At 47.2% G+C, this 19,052-nt stretch overlaps 3 protein-coding genes across 6 annotated transcripts; 1 reads left to right on the top strand and 2 right to left on the bottom strand.

Annotated features, from left to right (window-relative positions):
- Positions 1 to 542: 542 nt before the first annotated feature.
- Positions 543 to 2,186, top strand: LOC142765683 (serine palmitoyltransferase small subunit A-like). The gene is made up of 2 exons (XM_075867121.1): positions 543 to 791; positions 1,086 to 2,186. The coding sequence occupies exons 1-2, from the start codon at positions 683 to 685 to the stop codon at positions 1,187 to 1,189; spliced, it is 213 nt and encodes a 70-aa protein (XP_075723236.1). The 5' UTR covers positions 543 to 682; the 3' UTR covers positions 1,190 to 2,186.
- Positions 2,187 to 3,074: 888 nt separating this feature from the next.
- Positions 3,075 to 6,836, bottom strand: LOC119168280 (uncharacterized). Its single transcript, XM_037419683.2, has 2 exons — positions 6,310 to 6,836; positions 3,075 to 3,423 (listed from the first exon to the last, which is right to left on the bottom strand). The coding sequence occupies exons 1-2, from the start codon at positions 6,631 to 6,633 to the stop codon at positions 3,184 to 3,186; spliced, it is 564 nt and encodes a 187-aa protein (XP_037275580.2). The 5' UTR covers positions 6,634 to 6,836; the 3' UTR covers positions 3,075 to 3,183.
- Positions 6,837 to 9,403: 2,567 nt separating this feature from the next.
- On the bottom strand, positions 9,404 to 18,162 carry LOC119167066 (RNA-binding protein 4.1). 4 transcript variants are annotated; one of them, XM_075867112.1, is made up of 7 exons: positions 18,012 to 18,162; positions 17,394 to 17,415; positions 15,768 to 15,968; positions 14,510 to 14,613; positions 13,061 to 13,351; positions 12,396 to 12,452; positions 9,404 to 10,728 (listed from the first exon to the last, which is right to left on the bottom strand). In XM_075867112.1, exons 2-7 carry the CDS (start codon positions 17,394 to 17,396, stop codon positions 10,521 to 10,523), a joined length of 864 nt encoding a protein of 287 aa, XP_075723227.1. In that variant the 5' UTR covers positions 17,397 to 17,415; positions 18,012 to 18,162; the 3' UTR covers positions 9,404 to 10,520. The 4 variants fall into 4 exon arrangements, with proteins under 4 accessions (XP_075723227.1, XP_037274379.1, XP_037274378.1 ...); XM_037418482.2 differs by having other exon boundaries at positions 10,552 to 10,624; positions 18,012 to 18,161; XM_037418481.2 differs by lacking the exon at positions 9,404 to 10,728 and adding an exon at positions 11,610 to 12,066 and having other exon boundaries at positions 18,012 to 18,159.
- Positions 18,163 to 19,052: the final 890 nt, after the last annotated feature.

Genomic DNA, 19,052 nt, shown 5'->3' with positions numbered 1-19,052 from the left:
TTTGCACTGCCACAGCGATGGCTGAAGCAGACGACAGCGAACAGGTGCTGCCTAGCGCCACGCCGCTCGTAGGTGACGGCCCTAGCGGCAGAAGGTATGAACTAGAACGTGGGCGCTGGAAGAGGTGCTCTCTGGGCAGGTCAGGAGTGTAGTAGGTCATGGTGACGACAAACTCACCGCTATAAAACTTGACGTTTGCGTATTCTAAGTTATAATTTTAAAATGCTATTTTTAATTTGTATAAATTGACTTTTATAAACTTGAAACATAATTTTAGTTAGCAAAGATGTTTCAAAAGTTTTTTTGTAGCAAATATTAATAAAAAATAATACCTAATAGAAAACTTTGAAACTATTTTAAGTTACCGCCACTGCTAACAATAATGAAGGAGTTAAATTTGTTTCAAAGTAAATATTGAGTTTTTTAACTTACCTAATGTTCCAGTTGTTATTTTTTGCTTGTGTTTGTTGCGGCTATTGTTTGTTGTTGCGAAGCCACTGCAAGTCAAGCTGAACCAAGCGTGTGCAAAAAAAAAAAAGAAAAAAAAATGTGTCACACAAGTTGAGCAATCCGAAGGCAACGTGCAGCAAAGCGGTGCTTCTCGGACGCGTTTTGTAAAACGCCATAGCTCAACCTTTGCTCGGGGGTCGGTTACTGACCGAGTGTTGTGCCTCGCTTCGAGATGAAGTCGTTTTTAAACCGCTTGTACAAGAAGATCAAGTGGTACTACTTCATGTACGATCTTCACACGTCCCTCTACATGTTGGAGTCTTGGGAGAAGAGGGTGTTCAGTATCCTTTTTTCGCTCTTTATTTCATCTATCTAGTTGATAGATGAAATAGATGATAGAAGAGCCACTGACCATATACAGGGGCGCGACGACGTAGTTAAGCTAATGCTGCGTGCAACTTCAGTGGCCCGCTATGGTGGTGTCATCAGTGCCATCGAAGCGGCGGGCAAGCGATAAACTGGTAGGTGTTCTATGGCCGTGTCGGGTCACCGTTTCTAGTTCTCTGCTCTACTGCTGGCGCAGCGCTTGCCGCCTGTTGCATGCGTCTAGCGTTTCCTTAACCCCTCATTATCAGATATCGGGCTAGTAGCTGTGGTCGCCATGTCGAGCTACACCACTTACGTCTTTTTGCCCCGCTACACGCAAAATGTGCTCCGTTACTTCGGTGTGGTCGAGTAGGCGACCGAGGTACGATTTGACGGCGTCACCGTGAAGTAAACTGGGTATCTGCGTCGACATTAACCTAGTCGCCAGGACGGCCAGAAGTTGCGACGGATCGCTTCGACTGTCTGACGATGCTGCTTCTCCAAGAAGATTTTTGTACAGCGCACGCTCGAAAAAAAAATGAGAAAGAACCTTTGAGATAGACAACGGTCCGTTGTGATGGACAGTTTTAGGGCTAGGGTGCGTAGCGTTTTCGCCTTTAACGTGCTTGCCAAAGAGGATATATAGCTTATGATGCATTCGCTGTGGCGAAAAATGCGAAGCTTTGCGTACCCTATTCCGAAACTGCCTATAATCCGGCATCACAGCCACGCTTTAATCTTCACCCTTGATTACAGAGAAACTACTACACAAATGCGCGGTATTCCGTCGTGCTCCTATGTTTAGTTTTTGTGCTTTTTTTTTTCATTTTATTGTGGATCAAATGACCAAGGGCCCATAACACTGTGCATATATCTTGTAACTTTTTCACCTGTGGGACTATTTGATCAGGCTAGTGTGAAGTCTTGGTTTTAATACCACTTTATTTGGATGTGCCATGTATTCACAGTCTTTATTGATGCGCTGGTATGTCAACTACCGATGCACTGGTATGTCAGCTGTGCTGATTTTAGACTTAAATCTATTCATTGTAAAATCTATTCATTGGCGAACTCACTGCCACTGTGGCTGATTTGCATGAATATAAACTATACCTTTCGTTGTTAGGACTGTTCATTAATGAAGATACTGCGGGCTTTCTTGTGTTTACCTTGCAAGTGTCGGACTTACTGCAATGAATGTCTGTGTATCTTTGTTGCACTTATAGTTTTTGCAGAGGATTTTCTAATAGGGACATCTGAAATCGAAAGTGATTGAACCTCTCGAATGGATAATATGGTACTTTCATAATAGTTCAGGCTTGCCTTTTGATAGAAGCAACAGAATAAAATGTGTTCTTTTGCCTTGGCAATTTCGGAGCGACGTTTCCGCACTTTCTTAGTGTTTGCATGAAAAGAGCAAAGTGTGATTGCAGCTGCTGAAATGCGCAATGAAAAAAGAAACTACACATGAGGTCATGTGCAGCACTCTAATCCGAGGACTAGTTTTGAAGCTGCGGCTCAGTACTGTATATCCCTTTGCAACAAGCTTTTACAACTGCAACCTTTTTAGGTATGTGTACGGTTTATCCGAATGCCATTGAAAACTAAGCAGGTTGTAGCTTCATAACCAGTGTTCAGTTAAATCGAATGAATCAGCAGCACTTTCATGGCTTTCCTTCAACAAGAATGCCGGCATGATATGAAAACTTTTCAAACATATTGTAAGTGATACATAATATATGTTGAATTAAAGGTTAGTCTCTCAGACATTGTACACATGCAAAATTTATAACTACATCATTCAAACTTTACAGATTCAGAGGAGTTGCTGTTGTCTTGAGTCCATTCTGGTTCGCTGAATATATGTCCTCTGTTTTGTTTGGAAGGCCGACCTGGCTAAAAGGCTGCCATGTGAAAAACTGCAAAGGCATTTCAGAAATAACATGCACGGCACCGAGGCTGCATTCAACATGAATGCTCCAAACAGCCACAAAAAATAAGTTTAGAGTGAAACTGCATGAAAAAAATTATGCAACATGTAGTGTCACTGGAGCCAATGTATCGCCAAGCCGTCCCGTCTTTTTCAAGGCTGTAACTGCCTGGAGGTAGGCCGCTGCAGTCTTGAAGAAGACGGGACTGGTTGTAAAAACGTTGGCTCCGGTGACACTTCATGTTGCAAGGATTTTCCATTGCTCCAAGATTCCGTCTTCCCCCGAACTTGCGCCTTATTTGGATATCAGAGTGAAAATGGAGAAGCATTAGCGATGCAAGCAATTTACTCTATCCAATGAGGCGGTGTAGTTGCGAGAATTCCAATCTCCGCACAAATTTAAGAAGGCGCCTTCAAGATGGCAGGTGACCGTGACATCACTGTAGGGTGCAGCTCGTATCTACGCCACCGCTGGATCCACCCGAGATGACGTTGGACTTGCGTTGTGTGACCACGACATTGTACCCCTGCATGAGCGCCAACTGGGCCGGGTTAGGCATCACCCCTGGCGGTGGTGGTGGCACTCGGGGCGGTGCCAGCTTGGAGAATCGTGCGCCGGGGTCGAAGCCCTCGTAGTGTAGTGTGTTTGGGTCGTTCGGGTCCACGAACACCTGACCCTGGCACAGTGAGTATCGGGCAGTTTGTTTCAAGTCAACGTCATGCACAGCGAGTGTACTGTACTAATTGGATCTAAGAGCATTGAGTGTTTCAGAGACAACAGGCATCAGCAGGATTTTGTCATGGGGGTGTAAAGTCGCGTTGCATTGTGGTGTGGGGAGATGGGGAGCTCTGGCATGCCTTTCCCTGTGTGTGTGTGGGAGATCGGGGCATTTCTGTCCCGCCCAGCCTCACGCAAATGGTCAAAATTGCCTGCGGAATGAATCAAAGTCAATAACTCTCATTGGGTTGACATTAAGATAAAGACAGAGGACTTAAACTAATTCATACTCAATTTGTCCCTTGACCCATAAGGCTATACTTTGTACAGTTATTAACTAAAGCTTGACATAACTATAGGTGCAATTTGTTGACACTCATAATTTAAAGTGACACTCAGATGAAAACAATAAATCAGTTTACACTAATAAATTATGCTCTGCAATTTCACCATCATAAGCTTATTAATAGACTGATGAATTAGGTTTAAAGTCTCATTTTTAATTTCCTGCTGAAATATTCGCCCTTGACAGACATGGACTGGGAAGGATTTCGTTCGTATTTTGTCGCACCACGCTGGTTCAACGAAATTCTTTGAAACTTGGAATGCCAAGTATTTTACCCTTACCCCAGATGACAATCTACTTGTTATCTACTGATTAGGAACTAGGTTGTCCATATAATAGGCGCCTTCAAAATTATCAGCGTCACGGCAATCAATGCAAGAACTGCAATGTGGCGTCGCCACCCACATTTTTTTTTTTTTTTGCGCCTTTTCTCGTTGACCAAACGTCACCTCGCGGCAGACGTGGTGATTTTGGCATTATGAAAAACTAATCCACCGCTACAAGAATTTTTTTCTTTGGCCCCTTAATCCAGACCCTAACCATTCGTTGTTTTCAACTTTTTTGTCACGTAATGTTCTTCATTTTCAAGGCTGTGTCCGATGGTCACATTCTCGGCATGCTTTAATTAAGTAAGCATCATCTAAAAAGTGAGAGAAAGCATATGGGTAGGTTCATTGGTACGTCTGGCAGAATTGCAGAAATTTGCTATTAATCAACCTAACCAAATGAGCAGTTATAGCCATCCCCTGAGTAAACGACTATAGCCCGATAAAACTTTAGAAGCACGCGGCATTTCCTCCTCGAAGGCAGATGCACATAAGTCTGCACCAATGAGCACGCACTCCCGACTGACGTCACGAGCCGGACAGCCAGTGAGCCCGCCTTTGGAGAACATTGCCCCGTGCATGACACGGACTATTTATTTAGTCGCCGAGGTGATCGGCTGCGGCGCTCCTGTCGTCTGGGCGGGGCCTTTGACTTCTGACTGTAGTTACGCCCAGGAAGAGACAACCAAGGGGAGCAGAATCATGCGGTGGTTTTGGGACGTTAAACCCCACATATCAAATCAGGTCGAGGAACAAACGGGGGATGAGGATATCATAGTTGAAATCAAGAAGAAATGGGCATAAGCCGGGCGCGTAGGCAGGATAACCGCTGGTCATTATGGGTCACTGACAGGATTCCAAGGGAAGGCATGCGCGTGACAGGGAGACAGAAACGTACGTAGGTGGGCAGATAAGATTACAAAGTTTGCAGGTATGAAGTGGCAGCAGAGAACTCAAGACCGGGTTGATTGACGGAACATGGGAAAGGCCTTTGTCTTGCAGCGAGCGTAGTCGGGCTGCTGAGGATGATAGTTGCGTGGTGCACCACCGCATGCGTAACACGAGATGCGGTAAATTTGTTTCCTCAACACTAATAGAACTGTCATGTCAGGGCCGCTACGTTATGTTGAACAATGGCAGCAGGAAAATATCAACAAAGCTACTGCGCATGTAATTTCATAATTGAGGCTGATGAATGGTGAAGCAGTGCCTCCTTAAATCTTTTGACTTTGATTTGCTCTTGTCATGGTGAACCTGTGATTGCAAAAGTGTAGAGTCCTGAAGTAATATATCAGTGTAAACTTGTTTATTAAGTGTTTCAGCTCACAGTGATGAACTTTTTTTGAGAGAAATTTGTTGTTAAATTCGCGATTATGGTTTCTTTATTGGAAAAGAAATAATAAAGTACGGGTGAAATAAATATTGATTTCTTAATTTCGCGCCAAAACAGCAGTGCCTGAATGTCGATGCTGCGTCACGAATTTCAGTTTGGTTGCTTGTGCGTATTTTTTCTCGTGCTCATCGAGTTCGCTCAACAAAACTCTCTCAAACTCTTAATGTGAAATCAGAATCTTCATTTTCATTCCCCAAAGTAGTACGCACTCTACCCAAAGCCATCGGCCCTAGCGGACGCGTTCAAAACCCAAGACTCTACAATAATTTAGCGCGGAAACTTCAAAGCAAGTTTTTCGCTATGTATCTGCGTCACCTGTATGTATGTCTTTCTCTTTTCCGACTCGCCAATCCCTCGCGGCAACGATGGCGTACGTATTTTGCGGTAGGATAATTTGCGATTAAAAGTGAAAATCTTGCATTTTCATCATCATCAGCCCCTGCCTCTCCCACGGTTCGATAACCCACAAAGTCGTGCCTTCTCGCTTCAAAGCACTGTTTACGGACATTTCTTGATTTCGACTAAGATGCCCTTAGTCAAAATAAACTGTTTTAACTGTTGCCAGCTGAAACTGGTTGGCCTACAATTGGGACCAGTTGACCCCATCTAATGCCAGTTGAAACCAGCTGGATTCGCAGTTAGACATTTTCCCCTGGGAACCGTTTGTTCCTGCTGAACCCCGCCTCCGCTTGTCATTTTCGTTTCCACCTATTTGTATTGTAGCGTTTTATAATAATTTATACAAATACGTCATCTTACAAGGAGTCTGTGACGATATACCTGCATGCCAGCCTGCATCGGGAGCATGGGCGTGTGGGCCTGGTAAAACATGGGAACCTGCTGCACTTGCTGTGGCTGCTGCTGCTGAGGATGCCGTTCTTGCTGGGGCTGCTGCACTTGCTGATGTTGAGGTTTCCGCTCTTGCTGGGGTTGTTGCTGTCGCTGGGGCGTAGGATGAGAAGGCCGCCGTTCGGCCTCCTCCGAGTGTTCCTCAGAGCTCGTGGCAAGCGAGGCCTCGGAGCTTTTCGTGGACGGTCGTCGTTTGGGAGATTTAGACGCAGTCGCGGAATGCGCGCCGGATTTATGTGGTTGATTTTTCGACATGGTGCGAGGCGCCTAGCACCGGAGTGCCAAACCGGCCATGCTTGTCCCTGCCCGATTCTGGCAGTTACCCACTGTAGCGAGAGTGGAATCAATGTTTTATCGCCTAGGAAAAAGTGGCTCATGCCCAGAAGGGCGATTGGCCACACTGTTCAGTATAAAGAGAAGCTTAAGACCCCACTAAGCAATGAGAAGATGAAACGTAAATAAAGAGCGAGAAAGGTGAAATGATTGAAAAAGCTGCATAGATAAATTATAGAAAGAAATTTTTTTCAGCAGCGGTCGGTAGCGCTAGCAACCCACACCCGCCCTGGGGGACTGGTAAAAAATCAGGTAACTAAAAAGGGAATTTGTCAATTTGTTTATTAAGAATATTTGAATCTTAATTACTTTTTACAACTTCAACTGCACTGCTAACTATATCGAAGCGCTGTTCTCTTCCGAGCTTGCGGTACATTACTTTCGTTTTCTGCAGATTAATTTTAATAACAACCTACCTTCTCTCCTTGACTAATTCAGTAATCGTGAATTACTATTCATTCCCCGAGTTACTCAGCAATTAAATGTCATCGACGAAGCGCAGGTTACAAAGGTACTTTAACCCTAACTATCCTTAACTCGTAATCTAAAACAATACGTCTACTTAGGACAGGTAGTAACCGCGGAGCCGAACCGCGAGATTGAAGTAACTGGAAGAATGGGGTGGAGCACATTCGGCAACCACTCTCAGATCATGACAGGTAGATTGCCACCATCCCTCAAGAGGAAGGTAAATATGAGAGCTGAATCTTGCCGGTACTTAGCTCCGGAGCAGAAACCCGGAGACTTACAAAGATGGTTCAGTTTAAGTTGAGGACGACGCAGCGAGCGATGGAAAGGAAAATGATAGGTGTAATCTTAGGAGAGAAGAAGAGAGCAGACTGGGTCAGGGGAAAAAACCGGAGTTAAGGATATCTTGGCAGTTGAAATCAAGATGAGGAAATGGACAGGGGCCGGACACGTAGCGCGTAAGCAGGATAACGGCTGGTCACCAAGGGTAACTGACTGGATTCCCAGAGAACGCAAGCGGGTAAGGGAGAGACAGAAAGTTAGGTGGGCAGATGAGATTAGGAAGTTGGCGGCTATAAAGCGGCCGCAGCAAGCACAGACAGAGTTGGCCTGCGAAGCATGAGAGAGGCCCTTGTCCTGCAGTGGGCATAGTCAGGCTGCTGATGATGATATTAATGATCACTCGACAATATTAGGGGTCCAATACACTATTGGCGAACAATTTTTTAAAGAAAATATAATGGAGCGCATACTTTGGTTTTATATGAAACTCTGGATCCGGATTGACTCTGCTATAAAATCCTAACCGGCCTCGCATATTTTCCGGTCACTGTGTACAAGGGGTGCAGTGCTCTTAGGGGCAGAAACGTAGGCAGTACTTTGTTCGAGGGGGGGGGGGGGGTCAACCTTTTCTCTAAAGTGGGGATAGGACAGGTAGGTGTGGTCAAGCGTCATTTTGGGCTCTACATGCCATACCAAAAAAAAAAAAAAAAAAAAAATCGGGGAAGGCACGGGCTTGTGTCAGCTCCAGGCTATGCCGCTGCTTAGGGATAGTAAATTTGAAGGAGCTACAAATAATTCTCAAGGCAACGAAGAAATTTGACGTCTCCGGCGAACGACTGCATTTGCCGCACTATCGACAGTGAATATTTTAAAGAGCATTCGCGCAATAAGGAAAGTTTAAGGTAATGATGCGCACTTTTTTTTTTTTTCAGTCCATGAGCTATATATAGTTGGTATCCCAGAAATTCGAACATTTTTGCGCCACTCATTCGACAAGTCAGGCCACCTAAAGGAGGTCGTGAGTCGGGCACACGTTTCTGCCAAATGCATACCGGTGCAACCATTTCTGAGGATATGTGGTCACCAGCTTTTAGGGGCGTAGCCAGGTACATCCGTCGGGAGGTTCAACCGTATCTGTGTTCGTGCATACGTTTGTATGTGTGCGTGTATACATACGTAAGCAAAATATAAAAATTCGGAGAGGTTGGGTGTACCGCCAGTTCTGCTACAGCGTACTAGAAGGGCGTAGTGCTCTCTCTCACACCCAGGCTTGTATGCAGATAATTTTCAATGTAATTGTTTTAGGAGGGAAGCACTCCTTGATCTAAAGTGGGGACCGGACGTGCAAATGGTCATTTTAATTGCGCTGTATGGCAAAAAAAGTTCGGGGGGGGGGGGGGCGGAATGGGCTCGATCGGAATGCCACATCTGGCTTCGCAACTGCTCGCACGCCTGAACATAAATTAAAAAACAAAACAAAACAGCGATGATGATGCGACATATGACTTCGCCACTGCTCGCACCCCTGAACATAAAAAAAACAAAACAGCGATGATGATGCCGCTCCTCGCGCTTAGCGAATTCGGCCTGCTCGCACATTGGGGTCAGCCTTGGCAAATATAAAAGTGCATACTCGCCTAGCAACACTCCACTTGTAAAATCCACCGAGGCTTCCACCCGCTCAACGACCTACTTATCGCTAAACTGTTGGATTCCTCGGCTCAGCCTCTCATTCCTGGCGCACCAGTCAGGCCTCGCCCTCGTGTTTCGTCGCACTGCGCCGATCACTCGGCATCGCAATCGAACTGGGAACTTAGAAGTGTGGCAGCTTGGGCTAGTTGGTATGGCATGACGATAGCGCGAGAACAAAACGACGACACAGAGACAAGGACACGAAACTCTGTCGTCGTTTTGTTCTCGCGCTATAACTATCGTCGAACTGGGAAGCCTCAATCAAGAACAGACAAGCCATATGCGAGTGGAAGCCCTGCTTAATTAGAACAGAATAAAATGGTGATCGACATAAAGTACGTTTGCACTACCGCAATTACTCTTCGGCAACAAGTATTCTCAGACGGCGTCCCGCCTAAAAAAAAAAAAAATCTACCCACCATTTTTGTCATGGTGCGAACGTAGCGCTGCAGTTATGTAATTCAATACTGTTGCCATGCCAACAATCAAAAAAAAAGGGGGGGGAGTGAATCTACGGCGGTCCACTTTTTGCGCCCATACTCGGCAGGGCGCGTCGCACTGACGCTTTCTCTCGCCTGATCCAGCATGCAAGGTTGATTTACGAGCGAATTGGCGCACATACATTAACATCCATCCGAGTATTTCCCGATTAGACCGGTCGCAACGGTGACGTCGACTTTCAGCGACCATGTGTTGCAACACGTACGCGGGCTACGCAGGAAAAATGCAACAAACTTCCGCGCAATGCGATTCTCCGATACACTGCAGGCGCCACATCGTTTATCGCGCACACATCACTGATGCGCGTTATCCAAGGCGAAACGTGAGGGCACACGATTGTCCACAATGCACTGCAATGCAGCAATCTTGAAAATCGCTCTTTGTAAATTTGTTGCCCGGGCATGGTTGCCGCCATTGAAGAATGCTGCTCGACCACCAGCCTCACCATGAAGCAGATCGTGGAATTGTGCCAGCACCGGCTCGGCTGTACAGGCCAGTCGAAGCTTTGAAGGGGCGGGCAAGTGTGCTACTATTGAAAGCATAAGCAGAACCGCATCGTCGCTGTATAGGAGTAACTAGAATACAACTGCTAATGTCCCATGTAAACTAATGTCCTATACAACCGCATTCTCTTGAAAATTCTGTAAAGCCCGGGGTGGCTGCAACGCCGCCACTTTTTTGCCCGACTTGCAGTATTACACCACAAGAGCAGTGTCAATCATGAAATGGAAATTAACTAAAAAAAATCTTACTGTATATCCACTGTACTAGAGGACATTGTCAATGGCAGGGCACTATGAAAAACTCCAGAACAACTGCAACAATACACACAAACGCCATAGCAGCACAAAAGATTCAACTGGCAATCATGCAACCACAAGCAAAGATACACTGGGCTGAAGTAAACGGCTTTTATTAACGCACACTCTGACGACGACCGTCCGCCACTGCTGGAAACTGGCGGGAAGACCTGCAAAAGAAGGCACGTGCAACACATACCAGAGCACCACCACCACCACCTTAGCGGACAAGTCTTGCGGGCCTGTCCACTCGCTGCGAGCCGTGGGCCAGAACCTGTGAGGGGAAAGAGAGACCCCGCCCAGTGCCAAACCAGGCTCTGGCTCAACAGGGAAAGGCTGCGCTCCTTCTCGCAGATGGTGCGCAATCGATACACACACACACACTCTTCCGTCTGTGCGCGCAAGAGACCGTCGGCGGAGCCAGTTACCCGACACGGTCCCTAGTGAATCAGAAATGCACTTTCGTACAGAGCGGACATATGTAGGGCTCCGCAGCCGAGCTACTGCAAGTACAGTGAGCTGTTTATCAGATAGAAAATGTCTAGAAATTTGACACTATATTTGTACGATTTCGACCCGAATTCTCAATTCTACAAAGGCAAGCATCTAACATGGGGGTAGACACCCATGCTTTATCAATGTGAATATAAGTTAAATATATTATAGCCCAAATGCAAAAAAAAAAGTAGAAATAAGGCTCTACACACAAGCCTTACTGAATATTGTGGCAGTGCATTAGCCCTAGGCATGATGCAGTGTAAAACACGCGACTTTTTGCAGAAGTTTGATTCAAGTCATGTTTTGCTTTAATGTTTTTTCCTGGAGTGGCTGTTACAGATGCGGACTATGTGGAAACTTTGTCCACTGTGCCACGTTGTCGAACCCTCACTTGCTTGCCCGCGAAATGGCTCGAGGGGCCACTTTTTACAAAAATACATTTCTTTCCACCTAGGCTGGCATGAAGCCGAGAACAACTCTGTTCTCGAGACCGCGTGCAAGAACATTGCGTAAAACGGCACGGTCCATCCCTCCGTCCCCCCTCTCGTAGCGGAGTAGCAGGCCCCGCAACGACCGCTGGATATGGTGCGTCACCGCGACCGTACACAGCCCGCCGAACAACACCCCCTCCCCCCAAGAGAAAACTTGACACGCCACTTCATAACACAGGGTGCAACGCCTGCGACACACCGCATCCTTTATTCACAGTCAGTATGAAAGAAAAGCAGCTCTACTGAGACAGTGATGAGAAGAAAATGTTTTGCTACTCACATGACGAGGGGGTGGTAGTGTTTCTCAAAGAAAAACAAAAAAGCATATACACTTCAATGACAGTGATGAGGTTTTCCTTTTTCAGTGATGAAAAAGAAAGCATAAGAAAAAAAAAAAGTTCAGAAGAGAGGTGTGTGTGTGTTATGTCGCGAGGGCCTCTTCACTGCAGCGGCGGTACACGCACAACGTCCGGCTAGCCACGACGCGACCTCCGCCAGTCCGTGAAGCGCGTCCGTGAGGAGAGACTGCCCCCGAGTCCGCTCGTGCAGAGACGCGCGCGCGCTCTCATTAGAACGCGGGGGTACGCGACGCGCTGGGGTACGCCGTCCGCTCGGTCGAATAACTGGAGAAGAGAGAGGGCACGCATCTGCGCGTTAGCCGTGCACACACGGGCAACCCGAGCGCCAGGAAGAGGGGAGAGAAAAAAAGCACAGCACTGCCAGCAAGTTTTTGGAGCGAGCCACGTCTTCTCCCTGCTCATCGTAAATTCATGCAACTGAACTGTGGCTGCATCTCTCGTTCCCCCAACCCCTTCTCCAGTCGCGCATGCTTCACACGCCCGACTGAGGGTAGGAACTACCAAGCCGCCACCAAAAAACAGCCCATCTTTAATAAAGCAATTAGTCTCAACACTTGGGCTTCATGCACAACAGTGGCGTAGAGACGGCTCACCTGTAGCCGTTGCCATAGCTCTGGCTTGGACCGTCCTGAGAGCCGTAGTAGCTGCTCCTGAAGGAACAAGACCACCCAACGTTGGCCACTACGCTACTTCACAGTAACGCTGCTAATCATAAATATCAATTCCCAATATACCTACCTTATAAAACAACTATACAAGCAGCAGAGCTTTTTCATGCCCAATTAATATTTTACATGACCCAGACAGTGAAACTTCTATGTCTGCCCTCAACCAAGCATTTTGTCCGGAAGTGCAGAATTTCCAGCCAACCGTTTCGCGTCATATTTCAACTCTTACACAAAACACAACCTTACCTTTAGCTGCTAGATTCGTAGCTACACGATCCGGAGCAGCTACTAGCACCTGTCTGCACACTATCCTTTAATGTTCGTTTCAACCCACGAGCACTTTTCATTCATTTGCTTTCTCGTCAAGGCTTAAAGTCTAAATGTTACAGGTACACGCGCGAGCAAAAGTATACCGACCATGAACGTGCGAGTGGAAATCGCCGTTCAGCTGTAAGCAGCCTGCAGTGAAAAGCATTATGCTGACAAAGCGTAAGAAATGGTCTAGAGTGCAAAGGTATTAGGTTGGCAGAGGTCAATGTACTTTTGCTCACGGGTGCAAAATTTTTCTGCTGAGCAAGAAAAATGCTCACCCAAAGTCTTCGTAAGGTCGGCGATAGTAGTAGAAGTCGTCGCGAGCAGCTGACGGGGGCGGTGGCGGAGCAGCCCGGCGTTCGTATGGATCAGGATAGGGTCGCATGCGGTCGCCATAGCCGGGCGCACCCCCAAAGCCCCTGTCGCCGTAGGCTCCACCCCGGTCCATGAACCGGTCGGGCCCACCGGAGCCGTAGCCCAGCCGCTCGGGTCCTCCAACACTGGGGTAGCGTGACAGAGGGCCACCACCGGGAGGCATCATGGGCATACCAGACCCGAAACGCGCGTTCCTGCAAGCAATGCCCACTCCATTTAACACCGAAGCCATCGGAGCCGCTTGGGAAGCACCAGTCATTCACCCGTCACTTGCTATTGAAGGCCATTGGCATCGAACATTGCAACACGACAAAAATGTTAATACCAAACAAATCAGTACACCCACGCGACATTATTGCACTTAATGTACAAATGGAAGTACATGGAATGGCTGCAATAAATAGAATTTAAGACAAAATTGAAAAATGTTAGGTCTTCTGTAACGAATACACAACGAAGGACACGATGCAGAACACGCAGCTCTTTAGCATGGCCAAAAGTACAGTTGCTGACAGATTGTGCAGACACCGCGGGGACTGGGAAATAGTCCTAAAAATCTTAAATGATGCAATAGTTCAGGGGTGGAACAGGGTACATGGGTTTGGGAGCAGGCAAATGCATTTTTTGTAGCAGGCTTATAGAGCCACAAGGGCCGTTCTAAGCAAGTTTTGAGCAGTAGGAATGTTCTGAGCAGTTGCCCTGTTCAAAGAATTTCTGAGGCAACATTTGCTGCACTTTTCGAACACAGTCAACTAAATTGTGCAATAGCCTTATTATGGCGTAGATATTATATGGATACTCTTGGCAGATTTTCGCCGTTATAGCCCGCATAAACTAAAATTTGATACCATAAACCTGCGCATTGCATGTTTTATTCACGGGTAAAAGCGGGCGAGCAAGAGTGAAAACTGTTAAAGCAGAGATCATACATGCCGACCTGCAATTCCCCCCCCCCTCCCCCTAATTGCTAAGCAACAACCATCGACTTTTGCTAGTAAGGGAGCGGTCACGATCGCTGGCTATCTCTGTAGTGATCGGCGGGCAGCTCACATACACTTCTAGGTACTGTGCGAGAAGAGTTGCTCTCTTTGAAGTGGTCGGACAGTTTGAAGAGATCGGAGTTAGCCACCAGGCTCACTTGGTATAACAATGCAATTTGCGACCATTGCATTATTGCTTCTCCCTTGCGGTGCAACTGCGACTTATGTAGAGCCATGCATATATTTTACCCGACTGAATGCACGAGCATCAACCGCAGAGGCTATAAACTCAAAGCACAGCACATGCGCTCGATGAGCCACCTAGTGCACCTGTCTCTGCTAGGCTGTTCCGGGAAGTGAGCGAGCTCTTACGGGTTTCGTGGGCACTCCTTGGACCAGTGACCCTGGCGGCCACAACGGTAGCACTGGCCGCGTCCACCCATGCCAGGCTTGGGACGGACCTTGCTGTGCGAAGCCTGTACAAGAAAAATGCGAAAAGCATTAAAATGCATAGCCGCACAGACACTGGGGCCTGCTGGCTGGGTCAAGCACGGCTCTGACAACCAAATTGATCTTTTCGAAACGGTAAACATGCGTGACGCAGTGCCAATGAAACAAACCCGTTCCCATGTGCCATTTAATTATAGCCTTGAACCCTCGCACACCTTCTGTTTTGCCAGCAGCATTTGTCGCATGCTAAGAAATCACCTGGCACCAAGTTGCCAGTTGCAAACAGTATACCCGTACATCCCTCGCAGAGAAAAGTTCAGGCACATAAACACGCGCAAGATGAAACGCAGTGGTCGCTGTGTGTTACCAATATGCTTGGACCAATTGCAATGTGCTGGTGACAGTGTGCACGCAGTCTAAACCCAACTAGGCTCAACACTACCGTTGTAATCTATCCATCTGTCCAATACTGGTTATTATTCCCCCCCTTAATGATACACTGAAGAGCAAAGTGATCATTAAGTAATAATAAATTACTCTACCACGATACAAAGGCACCCAGCTGACTACGAGAACACACTTGAGAAGCGAGAAAAGGTGCAAAAGAAAATGTGGGTGGCGACACCGCCTTGAAATTGCCACACAACGTAAAATTTTTCACACAGTCTACTAGGGCTATGCGGTTTCTAACAGGGTAAAATGAAGGACACTGCCTTCCGAGGTAGCCAGACACCAATGCAGCCGAAACTTGAAAACCCTAAAAATCGGCAATGTCGCCACTTGATAATTGTGGAAAATTTTGGGCAAGACCTAACATTGATTATCTCATTGATCCCTTAAGCTGTCGTGGGGTATAGTTTGATATGTGGGGTTTAACGTCCCAAACCACTATATGATTATGAGAGAAGGCGTAGTGGAGGGCTCCGGAAATTTCGACTACCTGGGGTTCTTAAACGTGCACCCAAATCAAAGCACACGGGCCTACAACATTTCCACCTCCATTGGAAATGCAGCCGCCGCAGCCGGGATTCGAACCCGCGACCTGCGGGTCAGCAGCCGAGTACCTTAGCCACTAGACCACCGCGACGGGGCATGGGGTATAGTTTCAGAGTACAGTTTATCCATCCAAGTAATTTATTGTCTTGGGCGCTAGCTTGCGGCAACGGGGAAAAAACCTCACCTCGACTGTGATCTTGCCACCCATAAACTCCGAGTTGTGCAGCGCGTCGATGGCCAGCTTGGACTCTTCTTCGGAGCTCATGTGCACGAAGGCGTAGTTCTTGACAATGTCGCACTCCTCCACCTTGCCATACTTGGCGAACAGGGCCTCGAGCGAGGCAGTGTCGCACCCCTCGGGAAGGCTGCCCACGTACAGCTTTGGCTGAAACGCAACGGACACAGAAAAAAATATGCACGGTCTCCCCTAACCCGACAAGTGTGGACTTTATTTACAAAGCCTTGAATACACATGAAAATTGCAACGACTTTGTTAAAAGATTGAATTAGTCACTACTGCACTTCAGTTGGGCCATCCAGCAGGCCCGCAGAGCAGCCAATAGGCTTGGCCCATTGGTCTCGACGTGGGAGTCTCCCGCTGCGTGCACCTAGCAGGACCACAATAAAGTTTTGCAACCAACCAACTGTACTTCAGGATCACAACTAACACGACAAAAAAAAAAAAAGTATGAACAATAGCTCGAGATGACCCACGTCACGTTGCAACGAATCTGGCCTGTATGGACAATGTTGGCTCTGACCTATGCATTCGGTATAAATTACACCGATACAACTCAAGCTGGAGATGGTGAAAACGAACGTATCAGCATTACCTTGACCTTAAATATCCAGTTTCAATTCACAAGTGCTGTGGGTAGCCTCTATTAGTAAATTTGTCAAGTATAAATAAAACAAAAAACACTGCACGCTGCTTTGGTATTTTCATGAACTCAACTCCATCTAAGCAAATTCTGGTGTGGCTTTCTATTTTGCAATCAGAACAGTGAAGAGATGCACACTTCAAACATTTCCGATTAGAAAATTTCCAGGGAACCGTTTCTTGCTGCAGCTGGTAACATCCACAGCTATACGTGACATCAAAACCCGAGAGGAAACTATCGCACGCGGGGAACCCTTTCAAGGTGGCGTATGCCAGCATTGCCTCTTTTTTACGGTTTCTATGCACTGTAGCACACGATTACTGGGAGCGGGGGGGGGATGTGCAATCTAGAGCACATGGTCTGGCAGTGCCCCTTCTTATCTTCGGTCAAGGACCTCTCAGATCAAAAATGGAGCTAGGAGTATCGGGATCAACCTTGGGCTGTTTGTTTGGTCGAAAGTTTTCTTAAAGACAGGGCTTATAAAATAACATTCACACGCACGCTTCGGCCTGCCAAGTCGAAAACAAGCGCAGCATCGCCCGAGTTGACAAAAAAAAAAAAAAAGGGTAACATTTACCATTTTTAGTACGAACGAAGCAGAGAATAGACGTATCAGAAGCAAAACGCAGCAATTTAGTACAATAAAGCGCCATTGCTACGGCTTCCGTCACATGCGGCGCTTCTTCAGATGGCCCAACGTTAACACACAGACGTTATGCAGCTCCGCGTCGGCTTGAAACGAAATTTTACACGCGCAGTGCTTAGCTAGAAGTCCATTTTCAGCCCGAAAGCAACGGAACGCTTTCGGGCCGATACACCACCCCTCTGCGCCGAGTCGCACAATACAGGGCGAGGACCATTTCATTCAAATAAGAAAATTGCGCGGGGTGGCTGAATAACTCGACAATGCAAACACGGAAGAAACTTACCATTGTTACTTGTTGCGCAAGCCTGGAAGAAAAGAGAAAAGAAAATGCGTCAGTCCTCTCAACAGCTGCCGCGCAACCCTACTGCCACGAGTTCACGTTCTTCGAACGATTACGTGCGCAATCAAGGCGCGAACTGGAAGAACGTATGAAACGGACACAGTCCACAGAAAGGACTTGCAACGAGCAACCCGAGCTCACACGGCGGCGACCGAAGTGCGCAATTCCCCCCGCAAGAACCGAGATAGAAATCGATATGTGCGCCGACACAAAAATGTGCGTGCCGTGCGGCACGACATTCGCCCCCGGCCAAGATGGTGGCCTGGCTTCTTCCGCGCCCTGTAAAGGGGCGGCCGCAACGTTTGAAACGCGTCCGAGATAACAGATAGCGATCCGTACTTTACACAACAGGGCTCGCAACAAAACAACCGCGTTTGAGATCACCCTATTCAGCGTTAACTCTATCAAGCTACCACGTCGACATTCTTCGAGCCGGAACAAAGGCGTCAACGAGGCGCCATGTTGCCGGCGTTCTTACTGCGTTGTAACGCAAACGATTATGAATCAATACGCGCTTCGGCCAAAAACTAAGAACGAAACGAGGTAAGGGTCGACACTTACCTACGAAGAAGCTTCCTTTCAACCTACTATCAGCAGTTCGCACGGAGAAACAACGCCGGCCCGCACAGCGCGTGTTATGAAGGCTTCCGACTTCCAACGCGGTCTGGGGTCGACTCACGTGATCAGTGTGACGATGCCGACGACAGCGCTCGCAACGGGTAGTGGCGGCAAACTCTCATTTCCCGTTTATTAAATGATCACGCGTCGTATCGGCAGCGCTAGGTACTGCTGCGCAAAACCTGATAATGTTGCAGCCGGCCGTGTGTTGTCCTTATCAGCTGTCGATATTTCTTAACTCCCATACGCCCGATAAGAGAAAGAAGTCGATGAGGCAAATAAGCGCTTAGTTATTCCCACGGTGACAACAAATATTTGTTAGCTTTATGTCAGATTAATAGCGTAGATGAAACGGGAAGCGCTCGTGTTGCTCAGTGTGCCTTGTGTCTAGGCAGTAACTTTACGTGCGCGTGTGTTTTCGCCCAGTGGTACATAACTACTTTCCAGTTCATGCGCTACTAAGCGGGCAACGCAAAGTTCACAAGCGTCAGTTCCAGGAACGACGACTTCTCACGCCAGCTGAACGTTACCTCACAGTTACGCTGTACTCTCAGTGAATAATCAACTTTCGGGAAAAGAGGGTTTTATCTTCCATCACAACCTCTGATGTATTCATCACTTTTTTTTTTCTTCGCACATGCCACTGCCGTTGCCACGCGTGAAGAATCACTCGGTGAAATGCCTCCACGACACGCTTTCTTCTCACATGAACATGATCACGTAGGAAAGCTTTTCTTTATGAAGTTGTTGCTGCGATGTTTCAGCACAAACACGTTAATAGCATTAGAGCGATAACCCGCTTAGAAGTATAACGGGGGTGTAGCTCAGAGGTAGAGTGCTTGCTTCGCATCCGCTTAGAAGAGCTAAACACGTACGAGTAAAATGCTAGTCCTAAAGTTTACTTTCGGTTTCGTTTTCCCAAACTGCGAAACTGTTTTTTTGTTTTCTCTTCTAACTTTAAAACAAAGTCTGAATGCACGGTGA

Source organism: Rhipicephalus microplus, chromosome 6, assembly GCF_043290135.1.
Source record: "Rhipicephalus microplus isolate Deutch F79 chromosome 6, USDA_Rmic, whole genome shotgun sequence".
Classification (NCBI taxonomy): Eukaryota; Metazoa; Arthropoda; class Arachnida; order Ixodida; family Ixodidae; genus Rhipicephalus; species Rhipicephalus microplus.
This window is presented reverse-complemented; position numbering and strand designations above follow the sequence as displayed.

Bases quoted from the DNA above. Each gene is read 5' to 3' on its own strand.
- LOC142765683 (XM_075867121.1), top strand. From the start codon at position 683: ATGAAGTCGTTTTTAAACCGCTTGTACAAGAAGATCAAGTGGTACTAC. The intron at 792-1,085 runs GTATCCTTTTTT...CCTCATTATCAG, and splicing joins TTGGGAGAAGAGGGTGTTCA to ATATCGGGCTAGTAGCTGTG.
- LOC119168280 (XM_037419683.2), bottom strand. From the start codon at position 6,633: ATGTCGAAAAATCAACCACATAAATCCGGCGCGCATTCCGCGACTGCG. The intron at 3,424-6,309 runs GTATATCGTCAC...TCACTGTGCCAG, and splicing joins CGATGCAGGCTGGCATGCAG to GGTCAGGTGTTCGTGGACCC.
- LOC119167066 (XM_075867112.1), bottom strand. The intron at 12,453-13,060 runs GTGAGCATTTTT...TTGTTCCTTCAG, and splicing joins CGACCTTACGAAGACTTTGG to GAGCAGCTACTACGGCTCTC. The intron at 10,729-12,395 runs GTGAGCCGTCTC...TTCCCCTCACAG, and splicing joins AGCTATGGCAACGGCTACAG to GTTCTGGCCCACGGCTCGCA.